At 39.9% G+C, this 18,709-nt stretch overlaps 1 protein-coding gene across 6 annotated transcripts in view; it reads left to right on the top strand.

Annotated features, from left to right (window-relative positions):
* The window catches only part of BLMH (bleomycin hydrolase), a 47,398-nt gene that overhangs the window by 23,537 nt on the left and 5,152 nt on the right, over positions 1-18,709 (top strand). For 2 of the 6 annotated variants that reach the window (XR_004960385.1, XM_036269337.1), the window contains exons 9-11: positions 104-171; positions 1,381-1,498; positions 5,073-5,142. Coding sequence is in view for 5 of the 6 variants with exons in the window: in XM_036269337.1 (XP_036125230.1) it covers positions 104-171; positions 1,381-1,498; positions 5,073-5,142 (256 nt within the window). In the remaining variant the exon portion in view is untranslated. Of the gene's footprint in view, positions 1-103; positions 172-1,380; positions 1,499-1,895; positions 1,952-5,072; positions 5,143-5,831; positions 5,870-18,709 lie in introns of those variants that run through there. The other 4 variants (XM_036269339.1, XM_036269342.1, XM_036269340.1 and 1 more) reach the window with 4 other exon arrangements.

Below are 18,709 nucleotides of genomic sequence, written 5' to 3'. Positions count from 1 at the left end.
TCTGTGTCTTCTGCATTGAGGTTAAAACCTCTTCTTCCACTTCTTTGGCATAATAGGAAGATAGAATTTATGTTGACTTTCTTCTTCTTTCCTCTATTTCTAGGCTGTGTGGTTTGGCTGTGATGTTGGAAAATACTTCAATAACAAGCTGGGCCTCAGTGACATGAATATGTGAGTGTAAGAAATTAAAAATAGAAAACCGTTTATGGGTTGTTGCTGTTGGGGTGCACTCTTCGTACGCAGTGACTCAGCTGAGGTTCACCCAAAGAGTAAGGTTGGCCTAGGGGTGGGCCTCTTTCCATCTTGTAGAGCTGGAGGACTCTTAACGAAAACTCCATATACTTATGTGCTCTAACCTGGGAAGTCAAGATCATACTTGTGTCTGCATTGGAATTGTTGGATGTTCCTAAAATGCCATCCTGTATGAGAAAGGCACTTTTAAAAAAAATAATTGATGGCCCAGCCGATATGGCTCAGTAGATTGAGCATCAGCCCATGGACTGAGAGGTCCCGGTTCGATTCCTTGTCGGGGCATATGCCTGGGTTGTGTGCAGGAGACAGCTGATTGATGTTTCTATCTCTCTCTCTCTCAAAAAATAAAAAAAGTATTTAAAAAATAATAATAATTGATTACTGTGTAAATCTGCTCAGAGATTTGGGAATGTAATAAAAGGTTTTCCAGACCTCTTGCTTGCTACTTGATCCTTCAGAACTACTCCTCTTACTCTGATGAATTATGTATTTTTGTCTTTATGCCTACTGGTACTAATTTACATACACACTTTAAAGCATTCTTCCTTGATGTTGATGACAGTGAAGGTTCATTCGTGAATAAAATTATACAAGATTTCTTGGCTATTAAAATATACCACTTTAGGGTTACTTAAATTGTTACTTATAGGAAGTTGGGTAAATAACTTGACAGTTAACAAGAGAAAAGAAATCTAAAAGAGAAAACTCATGATTTTTTTAACTTTGAAAATATTCTCCAATATATTTTAAATATTATCTATTTAAATTTCATAGTCAGCAGTGGTCTAAATGAATTTATAATCTGGGCACTTCTGCCAGCTTAAAGTAGACCATTTTTGAAACATGTTCAAGTTTGGCAATCTAAGCTCAACTTGTCCACTTTTTGATATGGGGAGTTTATGTTTAATCACTTTATGTTTTTTGAGTACTCTTATGACACATAGAGAATGGAATGCATTGAGAGACTAAATTCTGCATGTATCCCATCATCTGAAGAATTCCAGCCATATTTATTTGGAGTTTATTGGGCCCTTTTAGTTTCTTTTACAATGAGAAACTGTCTTTCCCCCCTTGACTGAACTCTTTATTCTGTTTTGTCTTTTTTTTTTTTTTTTTTTTTTTTTACAGTTATGACTATGAGTTAGTGTTTGGTGTCTCCATGAAGAACATGAATAAAGCTGAGAGGTTGACTTTTGGTGAGTCACTTATGACCCACGCCATGACCTTCACTGCTGTCTCAGAGAAGGTATGACCCTCAGCATGCCCACCACAGTGTTTACACAAATGGACCTACATTATCCTGCAGACTATTTATCCAGCAGAACTTCATTCATACTATAGATGGTTTTTGTTAAAAGTTAGTTTCCAAACAAGACATTGGACCTTCGTCACTTGAGGTTTGGCTACATACTCAGAGGTAGTAAAAATAGGAACTTTCCATGGGGAGCAGATTTTGGGTCTGCAGGGAGTAAGGAAGTAACTGCTTTTCTGTAACTTTGGAAGTTCTTGGTGTGAAGAGAGGTCAGCAAGGGAATCTAGGAGAAGATAACTTCTATTGAATAAGGAATTGAAATGTGCCCTGAAAGTGTTCATATCTTGATAAACTTGTGTTCAGACTTACCTTCCTTTCATTTGTCATTCAGATTCTTCTGCAGTAAAATGTCAATAACAGTAATTTGTGGACTCCATGCCCATCCATTACTGGATTTAATGCAGAGCTTCAGAAAATTGGATGTAAAGTATTTTGAATTTCCTATGAAATATTTTGAATAGTAATATCACTGATTTTGGACACACTGTTGCAAACAACAGCTGAAGCTTTATTTTTCACAAGTAAGCCTCCCCATTTCTAGGCTGTAGAAAGGATATTTTATATCTGTGCTCAGGGATCATAGGAAGAAAAGACTTCAAACTACTTACATTTTTTACTACCACAAGTAAAAATGTTATTTTTCTAACCTAATTCCTGAAAAGAAAGTCACAAAATAACTAACTTGACATTAGAAGGAACTTTTCATAAAATACCATAAATAATAAAATAAAATACTAAAGTAAATAAGTTGTTTATATTTGTATATTTGGACCTGTTAAATTTAGTATATTTATAACTAAAGTTCCTTAAATTAAAGTTAAACTTTTACATTATTTAGAAGATTATTAATCTAAACTAAATACCTTGTAATAAACTAAAATAAACTAAATACCTTTAAAATAAACTAAAAACCTTGTAATTTCTAAGAGGTTTGGCTTTTTATTTTCCATCTTTGTTAAAGAGTATTTATATTTTTCAGAATAATTTTACATACTTACTCAGAAATAAAAATCATATATGCCATGTTATTTTCTCTGGAACTTTCATTGTTTGATTGGCATGGTTTATTAACATGCCATTTTTTCCTCAGGGAAATGGAACTGTCATGCATGCATATAGTATAAAGCAGAATTTACATGATCTCAGCTGGAATTTTATAATGAGATTATTCTCTTCCCTCCAGGTTGAGGAGTTTTTTTCTTTTTTTTTTAATCCTCACCCAAGGTTATTTTTCCATTTATCTTCAGATAAAGTGGGAGGGAGGGAAGGAGGGAAGGGGAGAGAGAGAGAGAGAGAAACACTGATGTGAGAGAGAGACATCGATTGGTTATCTCCTGCACAACCCCGACCAGGGCCAGGGAGAAAACTGCAACTGAGGTACGTGCCCTTGACCGGAATAAAAACTGCGACTCTGGTTCAAGGGTCTACGCTCTAACCAGTGAGCAAAACCGGCCAGGACTGTTTTTGTTTTTGTTTTGTTTTGTTTTTGTTTTTTGAGGATATGTTTTTATTGATTTTTTTAGGGAGAGAGAGAGAGAGAGAGAAAAAAAAATCAGTGTGAGAGAGAAACATCCATTGGTTGCCTCCTATCCATGCCCTGACCAGGAATTGAACCCACAACCTTGTGGTGTATGGGATGATGCTCCAACCAGCCAAGCCACCTGGCCAGGACTCCAGTTTGAGTTTTTGACCACTAAAACTAGTTTGCACTGCATTTGAATGGTAATGCAAAGGTAAATGCTGGTAGTTGTATTCTGGGATGTTCTTTCTTGGTGCTGATTTTTTAGAATCCCTATGAGGGAGGTCTAGGTATTATTCTATATTTATAGATGACAGAACATCTTGAACTAGGTCATGTGCAGGAATTCATTGGCAAGGAAAGGGGAAGAAACATTTTCAAACTTATAATAAATGACCTTAGGTAATATAGATTCTGACAATGGTATTTAAAAGGAAAGTGAAGATGGACTACAATGGGGGGGGGGCAGAAAACCAAAACAGACATTTAACAGACTAGTCTTAGAATGTATAGTTTAATGATGTACTCTTGAAGGTACCTGGGGCTAAAATTAAGGGGTAGTACAGATAAGAGTGTTTAAAACTTGTGGGTTTGGTTGTTGGCTATTTCTAAGACTGAAAATTTCTGAGATCCAAGAAAACTGCCAAGAATAGAGTCAGATCCCTAAATGAGACTCACGCAGTTTTGTGCAAGTGGGAGTTAACAGATGAAATCATTAGCAGATAATACAGTGGCCAGCTTTCTTCTCATGCCACAAAGATTTAAGTTGTTTTGACACTAGTGAATGCCCTGGCTGAACATGAAAGAGAAGACAGTCTTTTCCCAAATGGAGCCTTTCTTTTGTCCCTCTCTGTGTCACTATAGTAAAGACTGGAAGTAAAGGCTTTTATGATATGTATCATTGTTCCTTTAAAAAGATGAAAATTGAACTTGTTTCATTAACGAAGATAGAAGAAGGAGAACAGTAGTACTGCCTAGGTACTATATGAAAATAGTCTTTTTATTTTTGCTTTGCTGTTCAATCTCTATTAAATGCAGTATTAGTGTAACTGGATCAGTAAAAGCACACATTTGGAGATTGAGTACTTGGTTCCCCTAAGTAGGAAAGTAGGCAGTATGATGAGAATGTGTTTGTTTTCTTTCTTAAACTGACCAGATCTAGAATAATTTCTGAAATATATTGGGATGCCTTTGCAAAGAATGCTGATCAATTAAAAGCATGAGTCCTGACTTTAGATGATATTCACTGCTTTTAGTAATTTAATATTTCATTTTTCTTAGCCAGCTAGCTTTTTTTTAAATCCTCGCCCGAGGATATTTTTTTTCATTGATTTTAGGAGGAAGTGGGGGAGGAAGGGGGGCAGGGAGAGAGAGACAGAGATACAGACATCGATATGAGAGAGACACATCGATTGGTTGCCTCCTGCATGACCCCAGCCGGGGACCAGGATCGAACCCTTGACTGGAATCAAACCTGGGACCCTTCAGTCCTGATGCTCTAACTGCTAAGACAAAGTGTCCAGGGCGCCAACTAGATTTTATTTAGTTGTTTGTTTATTATTTATTTTTGTAATCCTCACTCAAGAGTATTTTTCCAGGGATCAAATTGTAACTGAGGTACATGCCCTTGACCGGAATTGAACCCGCGACTCTTTGGTCTGCGGTCGGACACTCTAACCGCTAAGCCAAACCAGCCAGGGCCCAACTAGCATTTTAATATGCTTATTTTCTGTATAGCATGTGAAGGAGAAAATAGTATGATTGCTTTGTTAGGTTCATTGCATTCTCACCCCAGGAGCTTCAAACACTTCTGTTGGAGTATCCCTTTAGGTATAGTAGAAAAGACGTGGTCCTGATCATGTAATTATATCATGGCTATACAGAGAAGGCTATTTCTTCTGAGTGGCTGAAGAAAAGCTAAAATTAACATGACATGTCAGCAGGAGGGATCTGGTTTCAGACTATCCACTCTTATCCACTCTTTTGCAGGATGATCAGGATGGTGTATTCGTGAAATGGCGAGTGGAGAATTCATGGGGTGAAGACAATGGCCACAAAGGTGAGCTTAAGCTGGTAATACAAACTCGGGGTACCTAGAGTCTGCTCTGCTGTCTGCCTCAAGAGATGGGTAGAAAGCTGCCCTACTGTGGAGCTTTTTTCAGTAATTGGTCCCACTGGATAGACTGTTCTAGAGGAAAAGCTGAGGATCCACTTTGCCCCCAGGGTCCCTGTGACCAAAATAGCATGCCTGAAACCCCAAGTTGACTCTGAGACCAAGATGGGCTGGCACTGGTTTCATGTCATGCAGACTCTACTGGACCTCTTTGTACCAGAACATGTTGGCAAGTAAGAAGGTTGAGTGCCCTTTGCCATAGCATTTAGTGCATTTTCATCTAGAAAATCAGAGCCTCTGAGTTGTAGAATGGGATCGTCAGGAAACTTTAGGCATTTATTGAAGACTCCAGGAGTTGTGAAGTCTGCAGAGGAAAAGAATGTGTTGGTTACTGTTTAGAACTATTTTATTCCGACAAAACCCAGGCAGAAGTCATAAGTAAATTATAATAATTAGACTAAAAAGAAACCACACAGGTAATATATGAGTTGAAAATAAAAAATATAGATAAAAAAAAGGAAAGAAAAATCTCTAATATTATTACTCACAGAACACCATTAACAGTTTAGGGTATTTTTTTCTTGCATATTTTTGAGATCATATTTTTATTATTATTTTTTTTTACTGATTTTTAGAGAGAGAAGATGGGAGAAGGAGAGAGAGATAGAAACATCAATGAGAGAGAACATGGATTGGCCACTTCCTGCATGCCCCCAACTGAGGGATCGGGCCCACAACCTGGGCATGTGCCCTGACCAGGAATCGAACCAGTGACCTCTGGTTGCATGGGTCAACGCTCAACCACTGAGCCACACTGGCCGGGTGAGACTATAGTTTTAAAGGCCGTTTTTCATAGTAGATAAAAACCTTTTAAGGAGCTCTTATGCTTTAATTTTTAGGATTTCAGTCCAAAGGTGGTGACTACTATAGAGTGTTATGCATATGAGCATGTATTTGTGTGTGTGCTGTGTGCTGTGGCATTTTGTAGCAGCTCTTTTCAGATTTTATGTTCTTCACTTTTAGCCAGTGGATTCCGACTAGCAAAAACACATCAACCACAGCTCACTAGACTAAATAGAAGACTGGGAGGAAGTAGGTAGGGAAGCTAGTAAGATACCCAGACACTTGGAATCAAACTTCAGCATATATCTCACCTAAGCAGGGATCAGCCAGAAATTGTCTTTAAAAAAAGAAAGAAAGAAAGAAAAAGAAAGTAGAGATCACATTAACTCTTTGCCTGTTGCCTCCCTCCATGTTTAGAACAATGATTTTTCCAGCTGTGTTCCTCAGAGCTCTAGGATTTCCAAGGGGAAAGGTAGAGGAGGAGGAATGTGGAGTTCTGGAATTGAGTAGATGGAGCTTCAGTAGTTTAAATTTGAAAACTTCTGTCTTTGAAGAGCCTATTAACTTGAGTTTTGAGCTTGACAGTATTCTGCGATTGAGCAGCACGGGCTTAGATGTGGTGGCCAAAACCTGAAGGCCATTAAATCTGCTGTTCCAAGTCTTTACATCTTCCCATGAAATGAGCATTGGTGGGTTTTGGCTAACTGTCCCTGGGATCTGCTGTGAAACTTAACAGCTCCGTGTTTATATGTAAACAATAAGCATTATTAGTGCATTTCTGTTCATCATAAGATAGTTGAGCAGCCCCCTTCTGTGATTTCTGTTATTGTTCTGTGATTCTATGGTGCTTGTTAAATTATTTTTATGTATTAAGAGTGCAACATTTTTGTTTTTAGATATTTTTTTAATCCTCGCCTGCAGATATGTTTATTAATTTTAAGAGAGAGAAACAGAGAAAAATATCGATGTGAGAGAGAAACATACATCGATTGGATGCCTCCTGCATGCGCCCCATCTGAGGATTAAACCCACAACCTTGGTATGTATCCTAACCCAGAATCAAACCCACAACCTTTTTGGTGTATGGGATGATGCTCCAACCAACTAAGCCACCTGGCCAGGCTACAACATATATTTTAATTGGTGATTTTTTATAACATGAGTTTCATTCTGCGACAAATATACATTGGGACCATGTAGAGAGGGCTGTAAACCTTAAAGCTAGCAGAAAGCTTAAAACTAAACAATTTACAATATGTTTATAGCCTTAAATTGATGATAGTTAAGAAATGGATGCATGGTAATAGCTTATATTGAATTGGAAGGATGTACTATTTGTAAAATTTTATTTATTTTTTTGTTAATCCTCACCTCAGGCGATCCATTGATTTTTAGAGAAAGTGAAAGGGAGGGGGGAGAGAGAGAGAGAGAGAGAGAGAGCAAAAACAGAAACATCAACGTGAAAGAGACACATCGATTGGTTGCCTCCCACATGTGCCCCAGTCGGGGCCAGGGATCGAACCTGCAACCCAGGCATATGCCCTTGACCAGGAATCAGGCCTGTGACAATTTGCTCTAACCACTGACTCACATCGGCCAGGGCTATTCGTAACGTTTTAAAACATAATGTAATTGCTTCAGATGAACCTTTTATAGATTGCTTCATTTTTTATCTAATTTGGTCCCTGTAGTTTGGATTATTATCATAGACATTGGTGTCTAGGGAAAGGACTTAAGTTATGGTTTGTTTAGATGAGCCCAGATCAGTTGGCTTGCTTCTTGTGACTTTAGTCACTATTTGTAGATAGCAGTGATATCCATTTAAAAAAAGATAAACACTTTAAAAGCCAGGCAAATGCTCAGTGTCTTGGGTAGTGTGAGTTATTGTTTTTATTACTTGGAACCTAAATACTTACTCTTAAAGAGGATTCTGGCCACTTTACTTATTATTTTTTTTTCCCATTTAACTACTTCTCTACTCCGACTCAGTGCAACTTTTGCTTTTACTGACTAATTCTGTTATTACAGTCGTTCCTCTGTGTCCATGGGGGATTGGTTCCAGGACCCCCTCAGACACCAAAATCTGCAGATGTGGAGGTCCCTTATACAAAATGGTGTCTTTGCATATAACCTACACACATCCTCCTATATACTTTAAATCGTCTCTAGATACTTATATACATAATATAATGTAAATGCTTTATAAATAGTTGTTATACTGTATCCTAGGAATAATGACAAGGAAAAGAAGTCTGTACATCTCTTGTACAGATACAACCATTGTACGTCTAACTATATAGTACACACCAGCATCAACATAACTTCCCCCCCCAGATATTTTCTATCTGCGGTTGGTTGGAACCATGGGTGCAGAACCTGCGGATACAGAAAGCTGTATGTTAAGAGAGCTGGGGTCTTGATCCTGATGATCTGCCTATAATTCATTCTAGTGAAATATGCAGCTATCCAGTTAAGAGTAAAGTAACTTTTTTGTTTTTCTGAATAACTGAAATGCCTGAGATTATACAGAACAAAGCATTTCAGTAGAGGGCCAGCAGATAAGAAATTGAACTGAGTGGGGGTAGGGAATAGTTCATTCAAAGCCAAAATAAATTATTCTTATGTATTTCTTGGTAATGAAGACTTAACAGGAAGGAAGGAAAGAAAACATGATCTAATTTAATTGGCACACTTGGCCTGACCTTAGCTGAGTGCATAGTATGTTATGCTGGTGATGTGTGTTTTTCCCAGCCTTCCTGTCTGTCATCCTGGTGGGTACTGGCTGGCATGTCTGAGGCAGAACCTCTGTGTTCTCTTGGAAGACGGGGCAACCTTACAGCATTGCTTGGATTTTTTTTCTATCGATAACATTGTTAATAGCTTGTTACCATTCTCTTTGAGATTTCTGCCTGTTAAGATGGATGGTTTTTGAAAAAGCAGTGTTAATAATACAAGCTGGAGATAAAGAGAGCAGAGAGATACCTGGGCAGGCTGCCCTTGCCTTCTGCCTAGTCTTGGCTATAGTCTTCCCCTATTGGTCATGTTCATGGTCCTTCCTGTCCAAAGACAACTAAGTAAATCAAATAACCTATTTTACAAAATGGACAAAGGTTCCTTCTGATCACAAGAGACATGAAAGGAGAAATTAATTCTTGTCTTACTGGGCCTTTTGGATTACTTCATGTTGATGAATTCTAGTTCCTTAGCTGGACTGAAAATTGGATGCAAATATAACATGTTGGACAACCAACGTGGTTTTCTTCCTCCTCTGCTTCTTGAAATGCTTGACTATGCATTTTGTAACTTGTTTATGGATCGTGTCAGAAACAGACTTCACAGTTGGAACAGACCTTGGAACTTGATATATTTTCCTTTCATTTTGAAAAGTTTATAGGCTTGTTAGAGAAAGTAGTTTGTAAAATTTCATCAAAGAAGAGCATAATCTTTAAACCAAGGTGACTCTAGTTGGATACTAGAGCCTACTTTCTTAACCACTAAAATGTGCTTCCTCTCAGCTTTTCTGTTCTAGTAGCATCTAGTCCACTCAGGGAAATAACATACTTCATGATCTTTTTTGACTAGAAACTAGTGACTGAGGGAACATAAAACTGTATAAAGGATCTGAAGACATCGTGTGAATGTCAGGAGAAAGGGCTCTTAAAGCACCATTCTGGCTGGGAATATGGATAAGGAGGGAGGGCTGGGGCAGCTTGTGAGGGTTTATGCCTAAAGGTAGCACATTGAGTTGGGCAAGTGAAAAACTGTATGTAATCACTCTAAACCCAGAATTATTTTGCAAATGCTGCATTATAATATGTCTTTTGTTTTTTTTCTTAAGTTATTTGTTTTTTTTTTTTTATCATGGACAATTTCAAGAATTATATAAAGTAAACAGGATAGTATTAAGGACACCCCCTTCCCATGGGTCCATCACCCAGTTTCAGTAGTTACCAACATTCTGCCTTTGCTAACAAAGTGTTTTTGGTAGTTAATAAGTTAAATTCTTAGATGGTCTCTCTAATGAGCCAGTCTTACCTGGAACTTCTTTGTGATTGGCTCATGCAGTCTTGAGGTGCCTGAAGGTGGGCACAGCAGAGCTGTGGGTGTGGATTATAACAGTTTTTAAAGCTCATTTAGTTTCTTAACATGCTAAATAACTTTTACGTGAGGGTAGGGCAAATGTTATTCTCTATTCAATAGTCACTGAAAGAAAATCTTGATCTTTTTAGTTTGGCTCAAATATACACAAAAATTCTCAGAAAAGTCCTGCCGGTATGGCTCAGTGGTTGAGTGTCGGACCCATGCACCCAGGTTGTAGGCCCGATCCCCAGTGGGGGGCATGCAGGAGGCAGCCAATTAATGTTGTCTCTCATCAATGTTTCTGTCTCTCTCCCTCTCCTTTCCTCTCTCTCTAAAATCAATAAAGGAAAAAATAAAATTCTGTCTCTCCTGGTTTTCATTTTGAATCAAGATTAATGTTTTATTTGAAATTGTTTTTAACCCACATTCTTTATCTTTTCTTATAAATAAGTCTCTCTGTTCCTGCTTTCATTTTAGTGAAATTTCCAGACTTCCTCCTAAAAGAGTCTTTTGATGATTTCAGTTATAGAGACTTTGGCATATTAGAGATTTAATCTGGAGAAAAATGTATATGCCTGATTCAGATTATATCTGGACTTCTGCTTCCAGTAGTGTGGCCTTTAATTGGCGCGCCGGACAAATTACCCCATGTGATTTTGGAGACATATGCCCACAGCAAGGCACCAGATTCATCATAGTCATCATAATATTCCATTGTGGAACCGGGAGAGAGAGTTACCACTTTCTTTCTTTCTTTCTTTCTTTTTTTTCTTTTTTATCACTAAAGGACATTTTGCATTTACCTTCAGATAGAGCAGGAGGGGGGCGGGGGAAGAGAGAGAGAGAAACATCGATGTGAGAGAGACACATCAACTGGTTGCCACCCACATGACCCCAACCAGGGCTGGGGACAAACTGCAACCGAAGTATGTGCCCTTAGTGGAAACCGAACCCGGGACTCTCTGGTCTGTGGGCCGACGCTCTAACCACTGAGCCAAACTGGCCAGGGCACCACTTTCTTGATTGTAGATGCTCCACAGGAATTTAACTCCTTGTGGTTTTACATTTCTCTCAGTAACATAGATAATTACTGCTTCCTTATGAGGTCCTACAGTTTGTCTGTATCCATCAAATGAAATGTTTGAGCAGTTTTCAAGCTTGTATACTGTTATATAACTCTAAAGAGTTTGATAAATATTCCATATTTCTGTCAGAGGGACTCGGGATATGTAGTTCAGAACATCTTGCTTTTTAAGAATTCAAAGTTTGTTCATGTATTTGTATTTCTTTTTCTTCATGACTTCAGTGTAGTATAACTCAAGATATCAACACGAGCGATTATAACCCCTGTTTTATGTTTTGAAAAGCAACAACTGAGCCCTGGGCCCTGTAGCTCAGTTGGTTGAGCATCATCCGGTGCACTGAAAGGTTGCTGGTTCAATTCCTGGTCAGAGCACATGCCTGGGTTGTAGGCTAGATACCTGATGGGGGGCATGCAGGAAGCTGAACAGTGTTCTGCTCTCACATCGATGTTTTTCTCCCTCTCCCTTCTTCTCTCTGTAAAAATCAATCAAAGTATTTTTTTTAAGGTGTATTTTTTAAAAACCCTGAAACTTACTGAGAAGTTTTGACTTATTCATTTACACAGTGTCAGAAAGAGAATTGGGATTCAGATTTCTTAATTTCACACAGGCAGCTTCCCTAAAAATGTATATTACTTATTAAAAGAAAACTCATTATTTGCAGGTCTGTTGGAGATTCAGTTTTGGATTCCTAACACAAATAATGTAAATTATAGACAATATTGAGCTGAATTTGCTGAAATGAGAAAATTACGTGAGCTAAAAGCAGAGGCTTCTGATTTCCTAGAAAAGGGCAAGATACAAATGTGTTATGTCACCTCGGGGTTTTCCTGTCCGCGGACTTGAGAAAAGGGCTGCTACCATCCAGTGCGGGTATCTGAGTTTGTGCAGAGGGACTTCTCATCCTCCGTTTTTATTAACTAAAGAGCCTGCATGAACTAAAAATAATTCATTTGAATGGAACAGGAAGCATGTGCTCTCAGATTGACTGCTGGTTTCTTTCTTTTTTTTTTAATCCTCACCCGATGACATTTTTCCATTTTTTGTTCAGATAGAGTGGGAGCGGGGGAGAGAGAGAGAGAGAGAGAGAAACATTGACGTGAAAGGGACACGCACTACCCAACCAGGGCCGGGGACAAACTGCAACTGAGGGGACAAACATGCTCTTAGCGGGAACTGAACCCGGGTTTCTCTGGACCTCAGGCTGACACTCTAACCACAGAGCAAAACTGGCCAGGGCTGACTGCTGGTTTCTTATCAAACTGTATGATGAGGGGAGGCCTACTCTTTGTGAGAGGGGACAAACTATGGCACAGAGGCCCGCAACCAGGCTTCAGTTTCAGGGAGAAATCCTCTCCCACTTAGTATAGATGTTTATGTGTATGTGTGCTTTCTCCTGTGAAGAGGAGCTGTTATTTTCACCAGATTGTCTCCGTGCTTATTGGCATTGGTTTGAGAATGATAGAGGTTGTAAAGCTCAGAATGTGGAGCCAAAGTACCTTGGTACGCATCCTGGCAGTCCCAGCTTTGGTCTGTGTAGCTTTGGGCATGGTAGTGAACCTGTCTAAGCCTTCGTTTCTTTGACGGGGAATTGTACTCGTACTCACCTCAGCTGTGAGAACTGTGCCAGGCATATAAGAAGTGCCCAGAAACATTAGCTATCGCTGTTATTATTGTTAATGTAATCTGTACACAAATAAGGACAGGAGAACAAGAACATAAGGCTCCTTAACCTTTCCCTTCTAGAGGAGGGCTGCCTAACTTACCCCTGGTTCTAGCTTTAGATCTCCTGGAATTCAGGACCCTGGTGCAGCCGTTGTGCTGCATCACCAGTTCACTGGATGACGACTCGTCATGTGGGCTTAGTTCACGTGAGAAGCAGTGGAGGTGAAGAAACCTGCTGCTGAGTGAAAACCATTAGCTGTAGCATCACCTCACACTTATTGATGGGGTGCAGGGAACCATGCATAGAACACAGTGAAATGAATGTCTCTGGCTCTTAGAGGAATTTGTGCTTACTCACAGGAGACACAGGGAATGTGAAGAGGGCTGTGCTGTGGCACAGTGACACTCATGGTGTGCTCCTCAGACTGGAAGATGTGGGCTAAGTGACCTGAGAAAAGCACAAGAAGAGATGATTTCTCCAAGAAAACAGATGCCAGAAAGGGGAAGAACCAGGGAGGGCTCCCTCGGCGGGGAAACAATAGGAAGACATCGAGGCTGAGGTTATTGGAAGAGGGGAGGAGTGAGAGAAGCCAGGGGACTGGATGATGTCAGAGAACTTGGTCGTAACTAGTACTGCAGCAGAGCAGTCAAAAAATGAGTCATGGAAAAGGCTTTGGGGTTGGATTTTAAGACAGTTTTGGGAAACTTTCAGAGAGGTGGAGGGGTGGTGGAAGCCCCGAGGTCCTATTATGTCACATCAGCAATCTATTAGTACTTAATTCTTTCAGAGGCTGGGGGGTGGGGGAAACCGAGACTGGGACAACTATGGCTGTAAATCCTGCTCTATAAGGTGTCAGTTATGTATCATAAGAACAAGTTATGCAGACCATAAACACAAGAATGAATGCAAAATAATATGGGGGATAAACTACAAGGGAGATGGTGATTGGAAATGCGAAGACTCCTTAGCGAGTCTTCAGGGGTGAGTGGAGTTTTAGGGAAAGTGTTAGGGTTGTGGCTTTTTTGGAAAGGAAGCAGGAGGCCTGCCAGGGAAACAGCAGCCGAGAAGGGTAGCTCTTGGCATGTGGAGCCTTCTCTAGGCAGGTCTGAGGCCAAGGAATAGTGTGGCTTCCATCCATGGAGCTCTTGAGGAGTGATCAAAAACCAGGAACATATAGGAGTAGTGATAGTTTGGGAGACAGAGAGAAGTCATTGAATTTCTGCAGGAAAACAGAACCTTGGGTGACACTTTCCTCTCCCGTCCAGCAGCAAGACCCTGGCAGAACCGTGTGCTCTCAGACCTGCCTGGGATCATGCTCCCTGGTCCAGGGGGAGGGAATTCAGTCTGGTGGACGTGTTGCCCCCTCTTGCTCAGCCGAGGTGGTTGGTTTCTGGACCCCATAACAGAGGGCACTTCCTCAGGAAGTGTCGACTTCTGCTGACTGAACTCTGCTGTGGTTTGATGGTTTCAAAAAACAACAACCCACAAACCAAAACAACTTTCTTTCCCTACCACACTTTCCACTTCACCTCTTTCTGAGTAGACTTACCAGGGAAATGCTATCTTCCCAAACTTTGTTTCTGAAAGAGGCCATAGTTTATATCCAGCTGTAACAGTATCCCTTACTCCATGCTGTTCTCCATACTTCTAAATGCATGCCCTTAGAACTCATGGCATCTCTTTGGTTTAAAGATGCAAAACTCCTCATAAATGGACCCTACAAAAACCGGACACATGACCACTGATGTGGGATGTATAAACAGATGGAATTGATTCTAAACAGCCTACTGCCCAAGCTAGATTACATGCTGTTATCTGTTGTTGAAGCCATAACTATCAGCCTCTTTGCTGCTGAGTGCTCTATTGGAGGAAGCTGAGCCCCATGAAAAAGACTGAATATAAGACCTGGATTTGCGGGTGGCTTTACTTACTGGCTGCGTGACTTTTGACAACTCTTACCAACCCTGCCTGCCTTGTAATGTTGTTGAGAAGATTAAAATCAAAACAAGGATAGCAGATAGGAGATTGTATTGTGAAGTGTCAGCTCCCTGCCGATGTGTATGTGTGTGTGTGATCCTATTTCCATCTCTGTCACTTCCCCTCCTCCTCTTCAGGTTACCATTTCTGTATGTTTCTTTTACATCTTTCCAGGGTTTGCAGTGCACCAAAGGCAGCATATACCTCATACCCTGCTGGGCATCTTGCTCTCACTCACTCAACGGCACGTCTTTGAGTTTCCTTATTCGTACATTTCCATACCAGTACAGCTTCATTGTCGTCCATTGTCTGGATGTACCACAGTTTATTTAACCAGTTCCCCTGTTACTAGAACTTGGGTGGTTTCCAATCTTTTGCTGATGCAAACAATCTTGCAGTGAATCAATATATTCACAATGCTTAGAGTAGTGCCTGACACGTAGTAATAGCTAAGTATCAGTTGTTATTGTGCATAAATAAATACAGAATGCATATTTCATACTGTGTGCATGCCAGTACGATGTGTCTATAGGATGAAGTCCCAGAAATAGCATTACTTGGTGAAAAGGGTAAGTAAATGCATTTGAAAATTTTCTAGATATTGCAGAGTTGCATTCCATAGGGATTGTGTCATTTTGCACATTTGCAACATTATCAGCGATTTTTAACCAGTGTGCTGCAAGAATTTTTAAAACGTGTGTGCCATGGCACACTGACTAGTAGTGTCAGGTTTGCGTGTTTTAAAAATTCTTGTGGCACACCCATTGAAAATCACTACTCCATATAAATGTAAGGTATTAGAGCATGCTTTGGGTACCCAACAGGAGTGGTTGATAGATTGTCACAACTCAGTTATCTATTAAAAGTGTGTATGTTTATAACTGAGGACTAGACTGTGTCAGCGCCTTAATGACTGATGAGTTTTTCATTGAGTGTGTGTTTCACTGCTTAGCCTACTTTTTTCTCTTATTTTTTCATTATCATAGCAGAAAAATGTTTATGCAATACCAAATTTAGAAGCCATAAAGGAAAAGATTGATAAGTTTGACTTTATAAAAATAAAAAGTTTTAATAGATTAGAAAATATGATGAACTAAATTAGAAGGCAAATGACATAATTGGAAAAATGTTTGCAACCATTGTTATAATATATAAATATATAATGCACTGTTAATGATTATTATGAAAAAGGCAAACACCCCCCCACACACTATTCCTCTTCTTCCTTCTCCTCCAGTTAAAAATAGGCAGAGGTCCCAAACAGGCACTTTACAAAAGAAAACTAGCGCACACACACACACACACACACTCACACACACACACACACACTCACACACACACGTTCAGATTGGACCCAAAGAGAAAGCTGTAATTATATATACCAAGTATTGGTGAGGATAAAGATCATTAAGGATGTAGCAAAGATTTAGTTACAAAAATGTTTATAGCCATGTTGTTCCTAAGCATGAAAAAATAATCCTGATTCCAGTAGCAGGGAATTGATGAAGTACATTTCAGTTTACCCATAAAATTCAGCACTTAGACGTTATGATGTAAATAGATGTACTATTTTTAATCAGTATGAAAAGAGCAGTATTAGAAAACAGCATATGTGGTACTTTGTAATAAAATAGCATGTATAGCCCTGGCCAGTTTGGCTCAGCAGTTAGTGCATCAGCCCTCGGACCAAAGGGTCGCAGGTTCGATTCCCAGTCAAGGGCATGTACTTGTGTTGCAAGTTTGATTCCTGGCCCCAGTCGGGGTCATGCGTGAGGCAACCAATCGATGTGTCTCTCTCACATCAGTGTTTCTCTCCCTCCCACTCTATCTAAAAATCAATGGAAGCCCTGGCCGGTTTGGCTCAGCGGTTGGAGCGTCAGCCTGCGGTCTAGAGAGACCCGGGTACGGTTTCCGCTAAGGACATGTACCTTGGTTGCAGTTTGTCCCTAGCCCTGGTTGGGTCGTGCAGGAGGCAGCCACTTGATGTGTCCCTTTCACATCGATGTTTCTCTCTTCTCTCCCTCCCACTCTCTCTCAACAAAAAAAAATGAAAAAATGTCCTTGGGTGAGGATAAAAAAAAAAAACAATGGAAAAATATCCTCGGGTGAGGATTAACAACAACAACACAAAAGAGCATGTATGATATCTCGATTTTATTAAATGTATAGAGTCTACATGTAGATACTACCCAAGATCTATGTAAAACTGGAAGAGGTCTTGTCCCAAGGTGATGGGATTGTAGACACTTTTAAAATTTATATTTGTCTTCTCTTAATCCTCCCCTTTCTTCTCCTCTTCTTCCTTCTCTCCCTCATCTTCTCCTGTGTTTCCAAAATTATTTATAATGAGCATGAGTTATTTGACTAATCTTTGAGGACTCAAAAAGCTATGCAACATTTAAGAAATTTAGGGGGGGGGATCACCTGCCCTATGGTATAAAATTAACATTTTATTTATGTTTTTCTCAAACCCCCCTCTCCATCCCGTATATCTTAATTTGTAACATAGTTGTAATCAATCATACAGGATATACCATTTTATATACTTCACTTGGATCACGTTGAAACATTTTTCCATGTTACTACGTAGTCTTTGCAATTTCAGTTTAAATGACTAATGTTCTGTGGAGTGGCTTCTCACTCATTATTAGGAAGTGTGAAATGTGACACAAGTGTGAGCGAGGTTTCTGCTTTCTCTTCTGGAAACTTTCTTCAGACTGGAGTTATCATCATCAGGCGTAAGGTTCGCAGTGATTTGATGAGGCCTCAGTAGTCCAGCTTTCTGAAGTCCATGGTGCCAGACAGACCCATCCAAGCAGAACAGGTGACAAAATTTCATCACACTCTGTTTTCAAAACAGCAACAACAAAAAATTAACCACAAATAGTTTATTAGTGAGGTGAAATGCTTCATAGAACAAAGTCAGAAAAAAATATAAAATACCTCTAATTTATAAGTGGTAATATATACGTCACCTTGATCTAGTCTTAGATCTCGGTAGGATTTCAGAAAACAGTTTTCTCCGGTAAAGTGGCCACTTTGGTTTGAGGAAAGTTGTATCTTCGAGCCCTCTGGTCATTAGAAAAAGGCAGCCCCCACTGGAAAAGGAAATCTGCGGGGAGCCCAAGGTTAAACCTTCCCTTGCACTAACCCATTCGAAACCTTCTGCTGTCGAGTGGGTGTGGCCTGACCATCCTGGAGCTCTGTTCTCAGACTGTTGCCCGTTGCAGACCGGCACCGCCCTTTCTCTTAACAACACAGAAACATTGCCGGTTTCTTTGCGGGACTGTTTACTTACTCAATTTCTTTTTCATTGCATGTAAACAAGACATTAAAGTTCAGGTAAAATTTAATTTTACCTTAGTTCCTAAGGCTGACTTACTTTATCCATTTATCTATTTGTTTCCCTAAATGTAACTTTGGAATCCCTGCAGCAGGTTTTCCTTTTCTTTTCCCTTTTCCTCGGGGAACATTTTTTCTAATGGCCAGAGGATTCACGGGCTGGAAGCTGCATCTTTCCTCCAACAGAATGGCCCCTTTAAAGCTGCCGAGTGGGGACTTGGCTGCTCCCTTACCCTTACTCACTTGGCTTTCAGACACACTGATCCTAATCTTCTCAAACTCCAAGACACGCAGTATCAACAGTTACAGCAGTCACAAGTTCGTTATCTACTCGGACTGCAATTACTTGGCAGCCCCTAGACTGTGAGGTTTTTGTGGGCCCCCAGAGAACTCATATCCTGAAGAGAGAGACTAATCACAACAGGTCCTCTTGGCAGGGACACTGAAAGGGTGGATTGCGATTGATAGGAGTTTTAATTTGTGAGGACTTAATCTGATCTGCTTTTGGAACAAGATGTGTAGA

The sequence above is a fragment of the Molossus molossus genome, unplaced genomic scaffold, assembly GCF_014108415.1.
Source record: "Molossus molossus isolate mMolMol1 unplaced genomic scaffold, mMolMol1.p scaffold_m16_p_19, whole genome shotgun sequence".
Classification (NCBI taxonomy): domain Eukaryota; kingdom Metazoa; phylum Chordata; class Mammalia; order Chiroptera; family Molossidae; genus Molossus; species Molossus molossus.
This window is presented reverse-complemented; position numbering and strand designations above follow the sequence as displayed.